This window comes from Hypanus sabinus, chromosome 3, assembly GCF_030144855.1.
Source record: "Hypanus sabinus isolate sHypSab1 chromosome 3, sHypSab1.hap1, whole genome shotgun sequence".
In the NCBI taxonomy this organism is placed as follows: domain Eukaryota; kingdom Metazoa; phylum Chordata; class Chondrichthyes; order Myliobatiformes; family Dasyatidae; genus Hypanus; species Hypanus sabinus.
In genome coordinates this window covers 90693727-90712976 of record NC_082708.1, presented here as the reverse complement: position 1 = coordinate 90712976, position 19250 = coordinate 90693727, and the positions used below count along the sequence as shown (strand labels likewise).

Genomic DNA, 19250 nt, shown 5'->3' with positions numbered 1-19250 from the left:
CAAAGTTAGGTAAAACTTTTAAGTTGGCAATCCATGTGTATGCGCTCTCCCTATTATGTGAAGGATGGCTGAGCGCCTTTACAGAAAAATGGCAAATTTAATTTCATATTCACATTTATGTTTCTAACTGTTTTTCATTGCTTTTCCATCTGGCATTGATGCAGATGAAAATGAATTAAAATAGAAAGTAAATGCTAAAATTTTATAAAGGATTAATCAGCATAGGGATGGAAGAAAAATAGATTTATATTTTTAAAATTCTTGAACAACAGATCTATCCATCAGTTATGTAACTGAAGTTATGGACAGTCATGCTGAGGAATTAAGATAGGCTTCTTTGTGAATTTCAGTAACATATTAGTCATTATATTTTCTTAGGAATGAGTTTTTCTTGTTGTAAAGAGCACAGGGACTTTTAATTTATTTAACAATTTGCAAGATTGATCAGGGCTTATTAAACAAGCCACACCGCACCATATCCTTCATTTGTTGCAGATGTTGAAGGCTAATTTTAATTTTCAGCTTCACCTCCTGTTTAATTATCTTTGACAATCTTCTAAGTTGTTTAGACATCAGTCTAATTCTTTTTCAGCAATTTCTTACAGTTTTGTGTGAAGCAACTTTAATTCCTTTATTTCTTTTCTTTAATATTCTATTAATTTTGCTAAAATTAATTTCTTTTTATTTGTAAGTCCGGCCATGGATCACCTTTTGTCCAATATTACTGAGTCTATTTGTCCTGATGTCCCCTCTGCTCAACTTCTACCTCTATTTACTAATTAATTAATTGTCATTCCTCTCATTCTATGCAAATCAATTCTGATCCTCGAGTCCCAACAGTTTAATTAACTCATTTATTTCCATCTCCCTCACCCGTACCTCAATTTATTTAACATGAATTTTCAGTTAAAGATCACATTTCATTCAGAAATTTTATCTCTTAATTTAAATAATTACTTGCTATGACATACAACGAGCACCCAATTACTCTTTTTTGCAGAATACTGGCCAGATTTCTCAAAAAAATGTCCTTGTTTTCAGAGGAGGGGGAATTGTAAACCTAATTTGGGATGCAATGCTAGAATTGACTGCAAGTAAGAAAATCATCTGGAAAATTTTGGTTGGAAATTTCCCTTGAGACCTTCTGATATCTCATTATAATGTCAAGATGGGCATCTGTAGGTCCAGATGGGCAAAAAGAAGCACCTCTTGGCATTTGTCCCTTTTTCTGCTGAATGACCGGGACAAAGGTCTACGTGCAGGTAAACTGTTCTGCAAATCAGTTGCTCAGATGTGCTGTACCTGTTTTCTTTTTCCAGGATAGTAAAAATAAAATGGTCAGGGGGAAAAGTACAGAATGAAAATGAGAGACCTGATTGTTTTTATCATATTAATTATCAGTTCCCTCGGTACTGTTCCCTCAGTACAGGAGTACTTGTCAGCTACACAGCCACCAGTTTACAAGGCATTTCTGACAATTAAGTTACATGTGTAAAGCTTATATTTCTGAAAAGAAAATATAGAATACATATTCTTGCATATTGAACTTGAAAAAGTTATGAAATATAATGTTTGAAGGGGAATAATTCAGGATGAGATTTTTCTCTTACATTTCACATTAAGGTTTAACAGCTGAGATCTAATACTTTTATGACCTCTCATTTACCGTCACCTTCTCTGTGAGCCTTCCAGGTTCAAAAAAGGAGTATTGATCTCAACTATTTTTTTATTACATATTTAAAATATTATAGTATATAAGAACAACACCATTGGAAATTTATATTTCTGCACAGGGAATCCTAAGGTTGTTAAACTTTCATTTGTTTTGTAGAATGCTGAAGGTCAAAAGTGATATAACATCAGAAGAGCAGCTGACTATGCTGAACAAATTAATGAAGCAAGGAGCACTGTTATCAAATTTTAAATGTTTTAGAAAAGCATTGTGGCTATTCAAGAAAACATATACATTTCCTTGGATTCAAAATTATTGAAGGAAAATAAAGTAATACGAGACTATGTTGCATTTTAATAATGGTTTATGAGGGGCTGGGAGCCGCAGATGAAACCAGAGATTGTGAAAATGACAAAAATTTTGGAGAAACATTTTAATTGAAACTGCAGCCTTCAGATGAATAAGGCAACTTTAAGACTGTGGTATTTAGTAGGTTTTTATGTTTTATCTACTTAGTGAGCATCATGATTCATTGGCAGCAAACTTGTCCCTCTCTGGAAGGAATCTCACCTCAGAGACCTGGCTATAAAACATTGGCTGACACACCATTATGATACAGAGGCAGTACTCATTAAAGTAAAAGGTTATATGGTGCTATTTCAAAGAAATTCTACAGAGTTTTCGCAATTAGCCAATCCCAGCCAACCTGCTCATGGACTGTTTGTCCCACTCCATTAACAGAGGATGCACGCCTGGACCACTAGACACAAAAACAGTTATTTTCCTCATGCTGTAAGGCTGATCAACACCTCTACTCACTAATCCGTCCCTTCACACCCCCAACCACCACTACTTTATTATTTCCTGTCAGAGTCACCTTATGTACAGACACTCCTGTGTTTCATGTTACTTTATGGGCATACAATCAGTCTATATATACAAACTAGCTTACGCATTTAAATGGATTGTGTTTGTCTTAATTATTGTGTTCTTTAGTTTATTACATTGATTTTTATTGTACTGGAATGGGAGTAACAATTATTTTGTTATCATTTACATCTCTGTACTGGAAATGACTGGAAATTTGATCTTGAATCAAATAATTTACTGTTAACTTTGCTAAAACAGATGATCTGGTTTGATCAGTCTGTTAATTGTAGCATATTGCCGTACATAAATTGGGGCTGTCATTAATCCTCCATTAAAAGCATAACTAAACTAAACAATTAAAACATCTCCTAGGTCATGGAGGACAAGGTTTTCCTTCTGTTGCATCAAGGAATTTAGGGCGGAGATACATAATCCAGTGGATTAAGCTAATAATTTAAACCCAGTCTTTGTACATCATATAAATTCAAATAATTATTGACAGGAGTACATATTATAATTTCTTAATAATATAAATTAGAATTTCCCACTTCAATTATATTAGTTTCACCTATATTTGAGAGTAATTAGAAGAAATATGTGAAGTAATTTTAATCATTACTAATAGTGTTGCGAATTTATTTATTTTATATTGTAATTTAAAATGGCTAGTTTTCCAATCACAGCCTCTAAGGAAGAAGCTTCACAAATCAGAAACATAAGTTGAAGCCTAAACAGCGCCACCTGTTGGCTAACAATTGTGTAATGATGCTTTCTTTTACATCCATTGAACAGGCAAACTTACTTTAGTGAGTAAATGATGGAGGTACAAGGGTAATTTTAACGGGATTCTGACAATGTCAGGAACAGCTGCAGTAAAATACAATTTATTTCCCATTATCAGATTTCCATTTATGTTAACTAAATGGTATAGGACCTCGTAAAGGATAGGTGCAATTGAAAAGGTCTTTCAAAAGCATGTAGGAGAATGTGACAAATTGGATAACTCTCACAAAGAAGTAGCACCCACAGAATGGGCTGAATGGCCCCTTCTCTCCTTTTAATGACATTTCTCTATTTATTAATGTTGTTTACATCTTTTGAAACACTGCTATGTTACCAAAATATTGCTTATGCTTTGTGAAACCACCATTTCAGTGCTATTATTTTATTTGTAGCTGGTTACTGAGAATTGTTGTTTGTAATAAAAATCATGCAAAGTACTGGGAAAAAAAGTAAGATACTGAGAAACTACGTATATAGATGAAATCACTTGGCAGTTAAATCACCTATGAACACCACTAAATTACACAAATGGGCAGGCTAATCACGAAGAAGAATTGTCCAGTTTAGTCTAATCTTACATTATTTCTTAATGTGAACAATCATTCTTCAAACCTTCATTTGCTGCTTCCTTAGAAGCCGGCGATAAACATGCAGTCACAGCCTCATATGAAGCACTCAATCGCGTACTGGGGTCCCTCTTTGGTTTAGGAGGAGGTTGTTTCCGTGGTGACTGCAGGCCATTGCTATCATCCATAGTGAATACTGACTGAAGGGAGGGTGATCTGATGGACGATCCAATCACAGAATGTGCCAACCCATCGACAAAAGTAGGTACAGTCACCGAGCTCAAGTGAAAATGCTTCAGCATTCGGCAGCCCAGAAGACTCTCTTCAATGACCTTTCCACACCCATTGCCGGATCTGAAATTAAAATGATGTCCAGATGCTGAATTAGAACAATGAACCTGCTCATGCAAGTATAATGCCAGCTTTACACAAAAGCAGTCAACCAACACCCCTACCGTGAGGTGAGGGTGGATACACTGCTCCTGTGAAACACAAATCTATGAAAAATCTCTCTGTCTGCTGCCGTTCATTTTTGCATTCTGCAATTACAATAATTTTAACTACTTTGTGTCTTTAATCTTAAAAAATCTGATTCAAATATCCCACTTATTTTTGAATGATGAATTGTCTTGTGCTGCAATGGGAACTCAGATTCCCCCAATGCTGCTTACAAGTGGGAAAACAGATGACAGTGTATGAGCAGTCTCGCCATTGCTTTGGTGTCAGCAGCCTAGTGGGATGACATAAGAAGATTAACTCTTTCTATCTCAAAAACTTTTAGTACACTGGTTTCACTCTTTTACTGCAATACTTAATTTGTATCTTTTATCTCTTCAAATACATTCACAATCTTATTTGAAACATTTGCAGCTAATTATTCAGCTCTTTAAGGTCCTTTTTAACATAACAAAGCCCTTTCTAAGGTTAAAACTTCTTGGCCTCCTACAACATCAGCATCGTTCTTCATGCTACACATAACAGACACTCAAGCTTACCGTTTTGTGACTGGCTCGCCTTTGTGTTGTGCCTCGAACTTTTCCCTCATGTAAACTGCATTAAGTTCATTCCGAATCCTGTCATTTTCCCGTGCAATGTCGGTTGCATTTTGAATGACCAAAGAATCATAGGTTTTCAGTCCCATATCTTCCACAAACTGCAAGAATCTTTCAATGGAATTAACCTCTTCATTGATGTTCATCCTCTGCAGCAATCGTTGGCGGGCTAGAAATTCTCTGACAACTACCGTTAGGGAAAAGAATTATGCATCCGCAGTTCACACAATAAAATGTATGGGTCAATAACGCAGAAGAAATCACAATGGCTATCTGGTGAACTAATATCAAGAACTACAATCAGTTAATAGTCATGAGAAATACATAGCACATTATATTTCAGTTATTTTTATTTAGTTCATTTGGATTTGATTTATTTATCTATTCTGAAGTGTTACAATGAAAAGAAATCACACATTCACAAACATGTACAAAAAATCTTACAACAGAAGCACCATTTACATAGCTGTAAAAGTTTTATCATAGCATTGACTGAGAATGTGAAAGGAAATAAACCAAACATCTTGGTAATGTTTTTGTTACCTTTTTGACAGATGAGAATTTTCTTTTCCAATTGAAGACATTGATCATTGAGGTGATCGGCTTGCCAGTACTTCATAAGCACGTCACCCCGGTTTATCTGTAAAAAAAAACACCATTTGACTAACTGTACAATAGTAATCCAAAATAGATTCCATTGGGATTATAAGTATGAAGTTTATATTGGTTCTTTCAATAAACTTTCATTCCCTGTGAGTTGAATTTCACTTTGAATACTTACAGTATACTTACTTTAACCTGTTAGCATAGAAATGACCTGAACTAAAATCTTGATTCCAAATTTAATAAAAATTATTTCCTAACAATATCAAGGAATGTTCAATCCTCATAGAGGGATCAGAAATGGAGAGAGTGAGCAACTCCAATTTTGTGGGTGTCAATATCTCTGAGGATCTAACTTGGTCCCAACATATTGATGCAGATATCAACAAGGCAAGACAGTGGCTATATTTTATCAAGAGTTTGAGGAGATTTTGTTTGTTACCTAAAACACCTGAAAACCTCTACAGATGTATGTGGAGAGCATTCTGACCAGCAGCATTGCGTGTGTGTGTGTGTGTGTGTGTGTGTGTGTGTGTGTGTGTGTGTGTGTGTGTGTGTGTGTGTGTGTGTGTGTGTGTGTGTGTGTGTATGTGTGTGTGGGTAGGGTTCAACTGCACAGGACCAAAAGAAGCTCCAAAATTAGTAAAATTAGTCAGCTCCATCACAGCAGTATCCAAGATATCTTCAGGGAGCTGTGCCTCAGGTCTATTATTAAGGACCCCCATCACCCAGGACGTGCCTTTTTCTTGTTGTTACTATCAGGAAGGAGGTGCAGAAGCCTGAAGGCACACACTCAATGATTCAGGAACAGCTTCTTCCCCTCTGCCACCCAGTTTCTAAATGGACATTGCACCCATGAACACTACTTCACTTTTTGACTTCTGTTTCTTAATTTAACTATTTAATATACATCTATATACTTATTGTAATTCATTTACTTTTTTCTATATTTATCATGGATTGTATAGTACACATTTCATGACACATGCAGGTGATATTAAACCTTATTCAGATTCCGAATGTATTCACTTTTTAACTAACAAGAAGTAATACACCTGCAGGGAAGAGAGGAAAATTAAGAAAAAAAAGGCTAATTCTGGATTTCAGCAAACAGTATTACAAAGGCTTTCATGGGAAATAGTTGTGGTGGGGAAGAGGTAAGAATGGAGTGATAAGGTGTTGCAAGTTTGCCATAAAAAAACTACCATGCTTCCTGGTATGGAGACATGAAGAAGTCATAGACAGGCCATAATCTCAAACTAAATCGAACAGTGTCAGGTTTCTATTTCTGTGCATCTCTGAAGTTGAGATTTATTCTGAGCTGTGGAATTTTGCTTTTTGAATATTTAAGTATTTATTTAGATATGTAGCATAGAACAGCCCCTTCCGGCCCAACAACCTACTTATTTACATTAGCCTGGTTTGTTTTTGTATGTAACTGGTATGTTTTTGGACTTTGGAGGAAACCGGAGCATTTACAGGAAACCCACACAGCTCACATGGAGAATGTACAAACTCCGTACGGATGATGTCAGAATTGAACTCTGAACTCTTGAACTGTAATATCGATGAACTAACTGCGATACTACAGTGATTCTTAGAGTTAAAAAGTGGGGAAGTTTAGGCTCACTGCTGGAAAACCTTTAGCTTTTGACAGGGCTATCCTTTCCTCCATTTTCTCCCATTGTTTTAAGGCTTGGGAAACCCGGTACATCGAGCATAAAACAGTAGAGCACAGGAACAGGCCCCTTGGCCCACAATGTTGTGCTGAACCAGCTCAAAAGTAAGTAAAGAAAAACTCAAAAACTAATCTCTCCTACCTACAAAATGTCCATATCCCTCCACTTTCCTCATATTCATGTGCCTATCCAAATATCTCTTAAAAGCCTTTAATATGGTTAGATTGAGTTGTTCTTTAATCTTGGCAATTGATTTGCAGATGTTTCATCACCATATGAGGAGATACCGTTAGTGGTGAGTGGTGAGTGGTTAGTTGTGGTGAGTCCTCAGAATATTTGGCCATTATATACTTTTCAATTAGTCGATTGGGTGTCATTTCGGAAACTCTATTCTGAGTGGAGAGGAATTCTCGTCGCCGTGTGGCAAACTCTGTGCATTGTTGTCAGGAATTTTACCACACCAGCTCATAAATAGGATCGAGGTCCATGTGATTGTTCGCAGCAAGCCGTGCCTCTAGGAATTCTCTTGCATGCTGTGTGTTCACTTGTGCCAGGACTTTCACTGATTCCCAGTCAAATTTATCCCTGTCTTGATCTTCATGGGTAAGTCATTCGGATGACACACCACATTCAACAGTGTACTGCTAATGTCTCCTCACGTGGTGCTGAAATGATTACAATTAAATTGCCAAGACCAGAGAACAACTCACCCAACCACCTGAGTTACTCATTCTAGATTATTTCCAGCCTCTAACCAGGTCAGGTCACAGACCTGTCAGTGGGTGAGCATCTGGGGGACAGTGATCACCACTCCCTGACCTTTAGCATTATCATGGAAAAAGATAGAATCAGAGAGGACAGGAAAATTTTTAATTGGGGAAGGGCAAATTATGAGGCTATAAGGCTAGAACTTGTGGGTGTGAACTGGGATGATGTTTTTTCAGGGAAACGTACTATGGACATGTGGTCGATGTTTAAGGATCTCTTTCAGGAAGTTAGGGATAAATTTGTCCCGGTGAGGAAGATAAAGAATGGTAGGGTGAAGGAACCATGGGTGACAAGTGAAGTGGAAAATCTAGTCAGGTGTAAGAAGACAGCATACATGAGGTTTAGGAAGCAAGGATCAGATGGGTCAATTGAGGAATATAGGGTAGCAAGAAAGGAGCTAAAGAAGGGGCTGAGAAGAGCAAGAAGGGGGCATGAGAAGGCGAGTAGGGTAAAAGAAAACCTCAAGGCATTCTTCAATTATGTGAAGAACAAAAGGATGACAGGAGTGAAGGTAGGACCGATTGGAGATAAAAGTGGGAAGATGTGCCTGGAGGCTGTGGAAGTGAGCGAGATCTCAATGAAAACTTCTCTTCGGTATTCACCAATGAGAGGGAAATTGTTGACAGTGAGGACAATATGAGAGAGGTTGATGTTCTGGAGCATGTTGATATTAAGGGAGAGGAGGTGTTGGAGTTGTTAAAATACATTAGGATGGATAAGTCCCCGGGGCCTGATGGAATATTCCCTAGGCTGCTCCATGAGGCGAGGGAAGAGATTGCTAAACCTCTGGCTAGGATCCTTATGTCCTCGTTGTCCACTGGAATGGTACTGGAGGATTGGAGGGAGGTGAATGTTGTCCCCTTTTTCAAAAAAGGTAGTAGGGATAGTCCAGGTAATTACAGACCAGTGAGCCTTACATCTGTGGTGGGAAAGCTGTTGGAAAAGATTCTTAGAGATAGGATCTATGGGCATTTAGAGAATCATGGTCTGATCAGGGACAGTCAACATGGCTTTGTGAAGGGCAGATCGTGCCTAACAAGCCTGATAAAGTTCTTTGAGGAGATGAGCAGTCATATAGATGAGGGTAGTGCAGTGGATGTGATCTACATGGATTTTAGTAAGGCATTTGACAAGGTTCCACATAGTAGGCTTATTCAGAAAGTCAGAAGGCATGGGATCCAGGGAAGTTTGGCCAGGTGGATTCAGAATTGACTTGCCTGCAGAAGACAGAGGGTCATGGTGGAGGGAGTACATTCAAATTGGAGGGTTGTGACTAGTGGTGTCCCACAAGGATCTGTTCTGGGACCTCTACTTTTTGTGATTTTTATTAACGACCTGGATGTTGAGGTAGAAGGGCGGGTTGGCAAGTTTGCAGACGACACAAAGGTTGGTGGTGTTGTAGATAGTGTAGAGGATTGTAGAAGATTGCAGAGAGACATTGATAGGATGCAGAAGTGGGCTGAGAAGTGGCAGTTGGAGTTCAACCCGGAGAAGTGTGAAGTGGTACACTTTGGAAAGACAAAGTCCAAGGCAGAGTACAAAGTAAATGTCAGGATACTTGGTAGTGTGGAGGAGCAGAGAGATCTGGGGGTACATGTCCACAGATCCCTGAAAGTTGCCTCACAGGTAGATAGGGTAGTTAAGAAAGCTTATGGGGTGTTAGCTTTCATAAGTCAAGAGATAGAATTTAAGAGACGCAATGTAATGATGCAGCTCTATAAAACTCTAGTTAGGTCACATTTGGAGTACTGTGTCCAGTTCTGGTCGCCTCACTATAGGAAGGATGTGGAAGCATTGGAAAGGGTACAGAGGAGATTTACCCGGATGCTGCCTGGTTTAGAGAGTATGGATTTTGATCAGAGATTAAGGGAGCTAGGGCTTTACTCTTTGGAGAGAAGGAGGATGAGAGGAGACATGATAGAGGTGTACAAGATATTAAGAGGAATAGACAGAGTGGACAGCCAGTGCCTCTTCCCCAGGGCACCACTGCTCAGTACAAGAGGACATGGCTTTAAGGTAAGGGGAGGGAAGTTCCAGATACACTAGTGAAGTTTAAGAGACTACTAGACAGGTATATGGAGGAATTTAAGGTGAGGGGTTATATGGGAGGCAGGGTTTGAGGGTCAGCAAAACATTGTGGGCCGAAGGGCCTGTAATGTGCTGTACTGTTCTATTTTCTATGTTCTAATGTATTTGCCTCTACCAACACACCATACAGTGCATTCCAGGCACCCACCACTCACTGAGTAAAAGTTACAGCTCACATCCCCTTTAAACTTACCCCCTCTCACCACCAATGCAAGCCCTCCAGTATTAAGACTTTTCTACCCTGGGAGAAAGATACTCCTCTCTACTCTCTCTGTGCCTCTCATAATCTTATAAACCTCTATCAGATCTCCCCTCAGCCTCCACCGCTCCAGAGAAAACAACCCAAGTTTATCCAGCCTTCCATGATAGCACACACTTTCAAAACCAGGTAGTAACCTGGTAAACCTCTTCCCCACCCTTTCCAAAACCTCAGCATCCTTCCTATAGTAGGGCAACCAGGACTGTATGCAATACTCTGGATGTAGCCTAACCAGAGTTTTATAAAGTTGCAAAATAATCTCTTGACTTTTGGACTGAGTGTCTCAACTAATAAAAGTAAGCCTTCTATGAACCTTCTTAACCACCTTATTGACCTGTGTAGCCACTTTCATGGATCCCAAGATCTCTCTATTCAGCTACACTGTTAAGGGTCTTGCCCTTACCAGTGTACTGTCTCCTTGCATTTGCCCAACACCTCTGGCTTAAACTCCACATGCCATTTCTCTTCCCATAGCTGCATAACGTAGATGGTGATATACCCAGGGAACAGATTAAAACAGAGGCTCTCATCTTCACCCATGTACTAAACAGCCTCATTAAATTTTGTTTGCTATGGTAATTTGTCATTTGACGGAAAGTTGTTTGATCATGTGTTCAAAAGAATGAGATTTTGTGATTGTTAGACAGAACTTCTTTGGACTGTAGTGATAAGCCAAGGTCTGGAAGCTAAGATGAAATGTGTAATTTTTTATTGTCAGTAGAAGGGATGTGAAAACATCTTGTTGCTCCATCTTGAGATTTGTTTGTTTCCTATATTAAATCAGCAGGCTTTGCCTCAAAATATTGTCTAAACTGAATTGTCAGTGACTATTTAATACTCATAAACTTGCCATTGTCAGGAACAGTAGATGTGATTGGGACCTGTGTTTATTTGAGTAGTGTGATCTGTTTATTCTTGTACTAATTAAGTAATAAAACAATTTCCTTGAGCATATTTATTAAGTCAGAATCATACAGCAATAAATCAGTGTTCTGTAATACCTCACTCCCCCCCACAACCATGTATTACTAATCAGTCATACTACAGAGATAAAGGCCTTTTGTCCATATCTATTTAGCATCAAATACAGTACTTTGCTATACTAATCCTATTTAGTGGCAATTTGTCCACAGCTTTCTATGCTGTGAAAATTCAAGTGCTTTCCAAGTACTTGATTGTGAGAATACTTGCCTCCACCAAATACTCAGGCAGTGTGTCGTGATTGTAAGATTCACACTAAACTTTTTACCCATGTTCTCTGATTATGGATACCTCTCCTTTTATCTACTCTTATTTATGCCCCACATATTTTTTCTCTATCTTATGTCTTCTCTGCTCCAATAAAAAACAAACTTAGTCTCTTCTTGAAACTGAAATGCTCCATCTTTGGCATCATCCTGGCAGGCCTCCTCTGCACCTTCTAGTGATCTCTTGTTTTCAATAGTGTGGTAACCAGACTTGTAATTGTAATCTAATTGTGAGTGAACCTATGCTTTAAACTATAAACTTATTGCTCTTGTAGGTTATTACCATTGCCTATGAAGGCAGATGTCCCAAACGACTTCCTCACTACATTAGTTGCTATGCTACTATCTTCAAGGAGCTTTGGACTTGTACAAAGAGTCCTCTAATCCTCAATACTCATTAAGACTGAAGCATTTATTGTGTATGTCCTACCTTTATAAGTCTTATCATAACGCATCTGCTGCAGTTAACATGTACCATTGTTCTGCCCACCTTACACTGGATCAGCAACCTTCTGTAGCCTACAATTATGCTCCTATCAACAAAACCACCCAAAAGGACTGTGTAATCAATACCTAGAGGACATAGGTTTAGGATAAGAGAGGGAAAAAACCTAGTCACATGGAGAGCATGCAACAACACAGGAGACTCCTTTCATGTCTTAATCAGTTATGAGTTCTATTTCTTTCAAAATGCTTGCTTCAGAGTTGGCAAAATAAGAGCTAAGATACTAATACCATCAATTTCATTAACCTTTATTATCCAAGAATCAGAGAGCTTCTATTTATTTGATTTTTGTTATGTTCCCCTTCCTTCCTCCAACTTTCCTCCTCATCCAAACAAAATCTTCTGCCTGGCTCCTCTTCCCACAGACCTGAACTTGCATCTAACGCTCATGACTCCCGTGGCCCATTGTGCTTTTATGCTCTTTTGGTTCATGAGATCCACTTATGATGAACCAAACATTTTGACCAGTTAAATAGATCTCCCTCTTCTCAAATCCAAACCAGACTCAAGGAAATTCATAATAGCAGCAGAGCCCTAGTAGACCCAATCCACAACAGGGATGATTTCCAATTCCTGAATCACCTCAGAAAAAGATTTGCACAGGCATTCCCTTGAAGTGGAGGGCCTAATAGGTTTATTAGAAGATCAGAGCTCTGAAATGCTATTATTAGAGCTGATCACATTAACAAACGGAAACATTAGATTAATGATTAGAGCTCTTGGAGGTAAAGGAATCCAAGATTGGGTGAATTTGAAAGTATAGCTTTTAAATATTAAGGTATAATTATTAAATAATAATAACATTTCTGATGACTGGAATAAAATGAAGAGGCCCATGAGGATCTGCAGAGGTCCATGGGCCAACTATTAACTAGAGAGAATTTAATAGTTTTAATTTAATAGAATTTAATTTAGCTGATTATCACACCAGCTTTCAGCAAGTCCAGGAGTATAGTCAAATCAATGGAAAAAGCAAAATTGTAATCTAATCTTACATGATAAATGCTTGATTAAATCAGTTGTCTTTTAGGGAGAAAACGTTTTTACAAGATAGCTGACTTGATAGAGATGTACAGAGTGATAAGAGGCATAGACAGAGCGGCAGCGAACACTTTTTCCCAGGGCAGAAATGGCTAATATGGGAGCATCATTTTAAGGTGATCATTGTAAAGTAATAGGGACATGTCAAAGGTAGGTTTTCTACACAGAGAGTGGTATGTGAGTGGAATGCATTGCCAGAGGTGATAGTAGAGGAAGAATTAGGAACAATTAAGAGACTTTTAGATAGGCACATTGATGAAAGTAAAATGGAGGGTTATGGGGGAAGGAAGGGTCGAATTGATTTTACACTAGGTTAACACGTTGGTATGACCTTGTGGACCGAACAGCTTATACGGTGCAGTATGTTCTATTTCCAAAGAAAGCAATTTATCAAATATAGCAGATGGCTCTATTCTCATGTAAATGTAATTAATACAAGTTGTAAACACGAGGAAATCTGCAAATGCTGGAAATTCGAACAACAATACACACAAAATGCTGGTGGAACGCAGCAGGCCAGGCGGCATCTATAGGGAGAAGCACTGTTGACGTTTCAGGCCGAGACCCTTAGTCAGGACTAACCGAAAGGTAAGATAGTAAGAGGTTTGAAAGTAGTGGGGGGAGGGGGAAATGTGAAATAATAGGAGAAGACTGGTGTTTTTCCTCTAACCTGAGTTTGGATTCATTTTGACAATAGAGGAGGCCATGGATAGACATATCAGAATGGGAATGGGACGTGGAAATAAAATGTGTAGCCACTGGGAGATCTTGCTTTCTCTGACGGACTGAGTGTAGGTGCTCAGCGAAACCTCCTCCAACCTGAGTTTGGATTCATTTTGTTTCCTCCTTATATACCAGCTGGGTAGCCTCCAACCTAATGGCATGAACATTGACTTCTCTAACTTCCGTTAATGCCTCTCCTCCCCTTCTTCCCCCATCCCTGACATATTTAGTTGTTTGCCTGATCTCCATCTCCCTCTGGTGCTCCCCCTCCACTTTAGTTTCTCCTGAGGTCTCCCGTCCCATGATCCTTTCCCTTCTCCAGCTCTGTATCACTTTCACTAATCACCTTTCCAGCTCTTAGCTTCATCCCACCCCCTCCGGTCTTCTCCTATCATTTCGCATTTCCCGCACTACTTTCAAATCTTTTACTATCTTTCCTTTTGGTTAGTCCTGATGAAGGGTCTCGGCCCGAAACGTCGACAGCGCTTCTCCCTATAGGTGCTGCCTGGCCTGCTGAATACAAGTTGTAAACAGGTTGCTCCCAAAATCCTAATTTAGTGAACTTTATACAAAAGGAAAATGAATTGCCATATAAAAACTTCGCTATTCAACTAAAGCATGAATGTAACAGACAGACAGACATACTTTATTGATCCTGAAGGAAATTGGGTTTTGTTACAGTTGCACCAAACAATAATAGAGTGGAAATATACCAAAATAAAATCAGAAATAATTAAATAATAATAATGTAAATTATGCCAAATGGAAATAAGTCCAGGACCAGCCTATTGGCTCAGGGTGTCTGACACTCCGAGGGAGGAGTTGTGAAGTTTGATGGCCACTGGCGGGAATGACTTCCTATGACACTCAGTGTTGCATCTCGGTAGAATGAGTCTCTGGCTGAATGTAATCCTGTGCCTAACCAGTACGTTATGGAATGGATGGGAGACGTTGTCCAAGATGGCATGCAACTTGGACAGCATCCTCTTTTCAGACACCACTGTCAGAGAGTCCAGTTCCACCCCCACAATGTCACCGGCCTTGCAAATGAGTTTGTTGATTCTATTGGTGTCTGCTACACTGACTACACAGATAATGCAAAAAGGCAGTTGTTTAAAGCAAGCTCATATCTAGAAATCAGTTAATCTTCAGAATGGAAACTACAAAGCAATTTTAGCAAGTTAGACAAACCAATGGTGCAAAATAAGTTGAAAATCCAATCATCATTATTGAGATAAACAGAAACTGCTGGAAACACAGAGCCCAAGCAGCAAACACGTGGAAAGAGAAACACAGCTAACACCTTGGATAAAATCTCTTCATCAGAACTGGGGAAGAGAGAAGACAAGTTAGATTTAGTTGCAGAGGGGGTTGGAGAAGGATGGGTGGAGAAAAGGGAATGGAAAAAAGGTGATAGGATGAGCTAGCTATTTATAAGAGAGAAAGCAACAAAGGGAATGTAGAAGCTGTGAAAGGGAGAGAAGATGGAAAAGTGAGATCTTTGTCAGAGTCTGAGAGCTGTTCAGTCCTGGTTGTGGATCCTATTTGAGCTGGAAATAGAAGCTGGTAGTATAAGCAAGGATATTGGAAACCAGAAGGCCATACGACATAAGGTCATTCTACCCACTGAGTCTGCTCTGCCATTCCATCATGGCTGATTTATTATCCCTCTCAACCCCATTCACTTGACTTCTCCCCATAAACTTTGACACCCTTATAAACTAGAACCTACCAGCCTCTATTTTAAATATACTCAATGACTTTGCCTCCACAGCCATCTGTCGCAATGAATTCGCCAGTCTCTGGCTAAAGAAATTCCTCTTCATCTCTGTTCTAAATGGTTATCCTTTTATTCTGAGGCTATGCCCTTTGATTCTCAACTCCCCCACTATAAGAAATATCATCTCTATATCCACTCTTTTTAGGCCTTTCAATATATTCAAAAGGTTTCAAAGATATCACCCTTCATTCTTATAAATCCCAGTGAGAACAGGTCCAGAGCCATCAAACACTACTTAAACACTAACTCCACACACAAAATGCTGGTGGAACACAGCAGGCCAAGCAGCATCTATAAGGAGAAGAACTGTCAACGTTTTGGGCCGAGATCCTTCGTCAGGACTAACTGAAAGGAAAGATAGTAAGAGATTTGAAAGTAGGTGGGGGGAGGGGGAAATGTGAAATGATGAGAAGACTGGAGGGGGTGGGATGAAGCTAAGAGCTGGAAAGGTGATTGGTGAAAATGATACCAAGCTGGAGAAGGGAAAGGATCATGGGACGGGAGGCCTCAGGAGAAAGAAAGGGGGGGAAGCATCAGAGGGAGATGGAGAACAGGCAGACAACTAAGTATGTCAGGGGACTAAGTAAGAAGGGGAGGAGGGGCATTAATGGAAGTTAGAGAAGTCGATGTTCATGCCATCAGGTTGGTGGCTACCCAGCTGGTATATAAGGTGTTGTTCCTCTAACCTGAGTTTGGATTCATTTTGACCGTAGAGGAGGCCATGGATAGACATCAGAATGGGAATGGGATGTGGAATTAAAATGTGTGGCCACTGGGAGATCCTGCTTTTTCTGGCTACTGAACGTAGGTGTTCAGCGAAACGGTCTCCCTGACTGCGTCGTGTCTCACCAATATATAAAAGGCCACACCGGGAGCATAGGATGCGGTATACCATACCAGCCGACTCACAGGTGAAGTGTCGCCTCACCTGGCCACTAACTCTTTCATTTCTGGAATCATTCTCGTGAACTTCTTCTGGGCCCTCTCTAATGCTAGCACATCCTTTCTTTGGATAAGGGCCCCAAAAAATATGGTCTGACCAAAGCTTATAAAGCCTCAGTGTAACATCCTTGCTTTTATATTCTAGTCATCTTGAAATGAATGCTAACATTGTATTTGCCTCCCTTACCACCAAGTCCCTTTGCACATCTAATTTCTGAATTTCCATAGACTGCACTTCATCTACCACTTCTTTGCCCATTCTCCTAATCTGTCCAAGTCCTACTGCAGACTCCCTCCTTCCTCAAACTTACCTGCCCCTCCACCATCATCCATAAAGCCATAAATTCCATCAACTAAGTCACTGACATATAACTTGAAAAGGAGTGGTCCCAACACAGAACCCTGTGGAACACTACTAGTCACCATCAGCCAGCCAGAAAATGCCTCCTTTATTCCCCCTCCTTGCCTCCTGTCAGTCAGCCAAATCTTCTATGTTCCCTGTAATACCATGGGCTGTTTATCTTGTTCTGGCAAGATCATGGCATGTTTAGTCATAACGGCTTCTACGGGGTCAATAAAAGGTGCCACTGTTCTATTTAGACATATTTCTAATTATTGCAAGGTCCTACTATACAAGAAGTAGGGCAGGCCTACACCATCAGCAAGTTGCTTGCTGGCTGAGAAAATGGAGCTGTACAACATGCTGCTGCCTGGGTCAAAGGAGGCTTACAGTCAAATAGTGAGTGGTTGCCTTGGTCGCTTTTCTTGTGATCACTAGACCGCTTTGGACATAGACTTCTACTACGTCAGAAGTCTGATTCATTGATTTATTGGCTAAGAGCAGGGAAGCTGCCTGGCCTTGGTCGTCACAAGGACCAACCTCAAGCCGTGGTGTTGCCTGTCTGCATCCACCAGGAGTGAGGGGATGAAGATGGTGCAATACACCTCGGGGGAGGTGGCAGTGTGATGCAGAATCCAGAACGGAGTCAGTGCTGCTTCCCAGGCTTTTGCTCAGCAGAAGACAAGCTCTGTTGTAATCGTCTGGAGATTTTAGCAGCATTCAAGGGACTCAAACTGCGGGGCCGCCTGCTTTACAGCTGCTGGAGGAGAGACGTCTGAGCCAGGGACAGCATGGTGCATTTATGGTCGACCGAAGACCTCAATGGCCCAAAGGATCTGGACTACATATATATTTAGCGTGGTTGTATTTCACTTATATTCTATATGTTCTTGTACAAGCGAGGACTGGGCCACAAGCCATGGTGTTGCCTGGCGGGTGGTGGGGCCGGCGTGCTTCACCAAGGGTGGCATGGTGCAGCATCCAGGCTGGGAGCTCTATTGTGGTCAAATGATTACGTGATCTGCACTATAAACATGCATTGTTGTATTTTACTGATATCCTGTACATGCTTGTTGTCTTGTATGTATGAGACGAAGGCCTCAAGCCGTGGTGTTGTTTGGAGGATGGGCATCGGGCTAGTGTGGTCCACCAGGACGGTGTGGCAGCAGCATTCAGGCTGGAGTCAGTACGTGTTCGCAAGGTGGGAGAAGTCTCCATTCTGGTCAACCGCAGATTGTTGGGGTGAGTTTGATTGCGTGATTATGATACCATTTATGCATGCTATCTCGTGTGACTGTTAACCACTGTGTTTTGCACTTTGATAATACTGTCTCGTTTGGCTGTATTCTTGAGTATTCATGTATGGTTGTATGACAATTAAACTTGAATTGAACTGAATAGTTAAGCAGCCTCATGTGTGGCACACTGTCAAAGGCCTTCTGAAAATACAAGTGTACAACATCCACTGACTCTCCTTTGTCTATCTACCTGTTATTTCCTCAAAGAATTCCTTATTTTATCATGTGCCTCCAAGTATCCTGAAGCCTCTTTCTTAAGAATGGATTCCAACATTTCACCAACCACTGAAGTCAGGCTAATTGGTATAATTTCTTTTCTTTTGCCTCCTTCCCTTCTTAAACAGTGTAATGACATTTACAAATTTCTGGTCCTTCCGAACCATTCTAGACTACAGGGCTGCAATCCATGGAAGAAAGATCTCTTCACGAAATTGAGTCTCGTGACTGCAAGATGTGAACAAATGTTCGGTAGTGGATTCATGGTCAGGGAGAAATAAGGAGATGTCACTTGGCCTTAGTGAGCAGGTAACTGGTAGAATGTGGAAGGCGTTGATGGGAATAAGGCAGGAATTCAAAAGTGGCATTAATGTACGATAACTGTAAATCAGTAGTTGATAGTCGGTGAGGATTGATTGGGCCAAAGTGCCTGCTTTCATGCATAATGTGTTTGGGACTCTAAACTGATAAACATTCTCCTATGCCGCCTACTGTTGATGGTGTTGTAGACCAGCGATTAGCAAAAATGCAATTACAGTGTCAGGGATCTGGGCTCAATCCCGTTGCTCTCGGTAACGGATCTGAACGTAATTACAGTGTCAGGGATCTGGGCTCAATCCTGTTGCTCTCGGTAACGGATCTGAATGCAATTACAGTGTCAGGGATCTGGGCTCAATCCCGTTGCTCTCAGTAACGGATCTGAACGTAATTACAGTGTCAGGGATCTGGGCTCAATCCCGTTGCTCTCGATAGCGGGATCTGAATGTAATTACAGTGTCAGGGATCTGGGCTCAATCCCGTTGCTCTCGGTAACGGAT

The 19250-nt window shown here is 40.2% G+C and overlaps 1 protein-coding gene across 1 annotated transcript in view; it reads right to left on the bottom strand.

Annotated features, from left to right (window-relative positions):
* Positions 1-19250, bottom strand: part of myo16 (myosin XVI) — a 502924-nt gene that overhangs the window by 34686 nt on the left and 448988 nt on the right. The window contains exons 28-30 of the mRNA XM_059963452.1: positions 5487-5583; positions 4887-5130; positions 3938-4209 (exon numbers count right to left, since the gene is read on the bottom strand). Coding sequence (XP_059819435.1) covers positions 3938-4209; positions 4887-5130; positions 5487-5583 — 613 coding nt within the window. The remainder of the gene's footprint in view (positions 1-3937; positions 4210-4886; positions 5131-5486; positions 5584-19250) is intronic.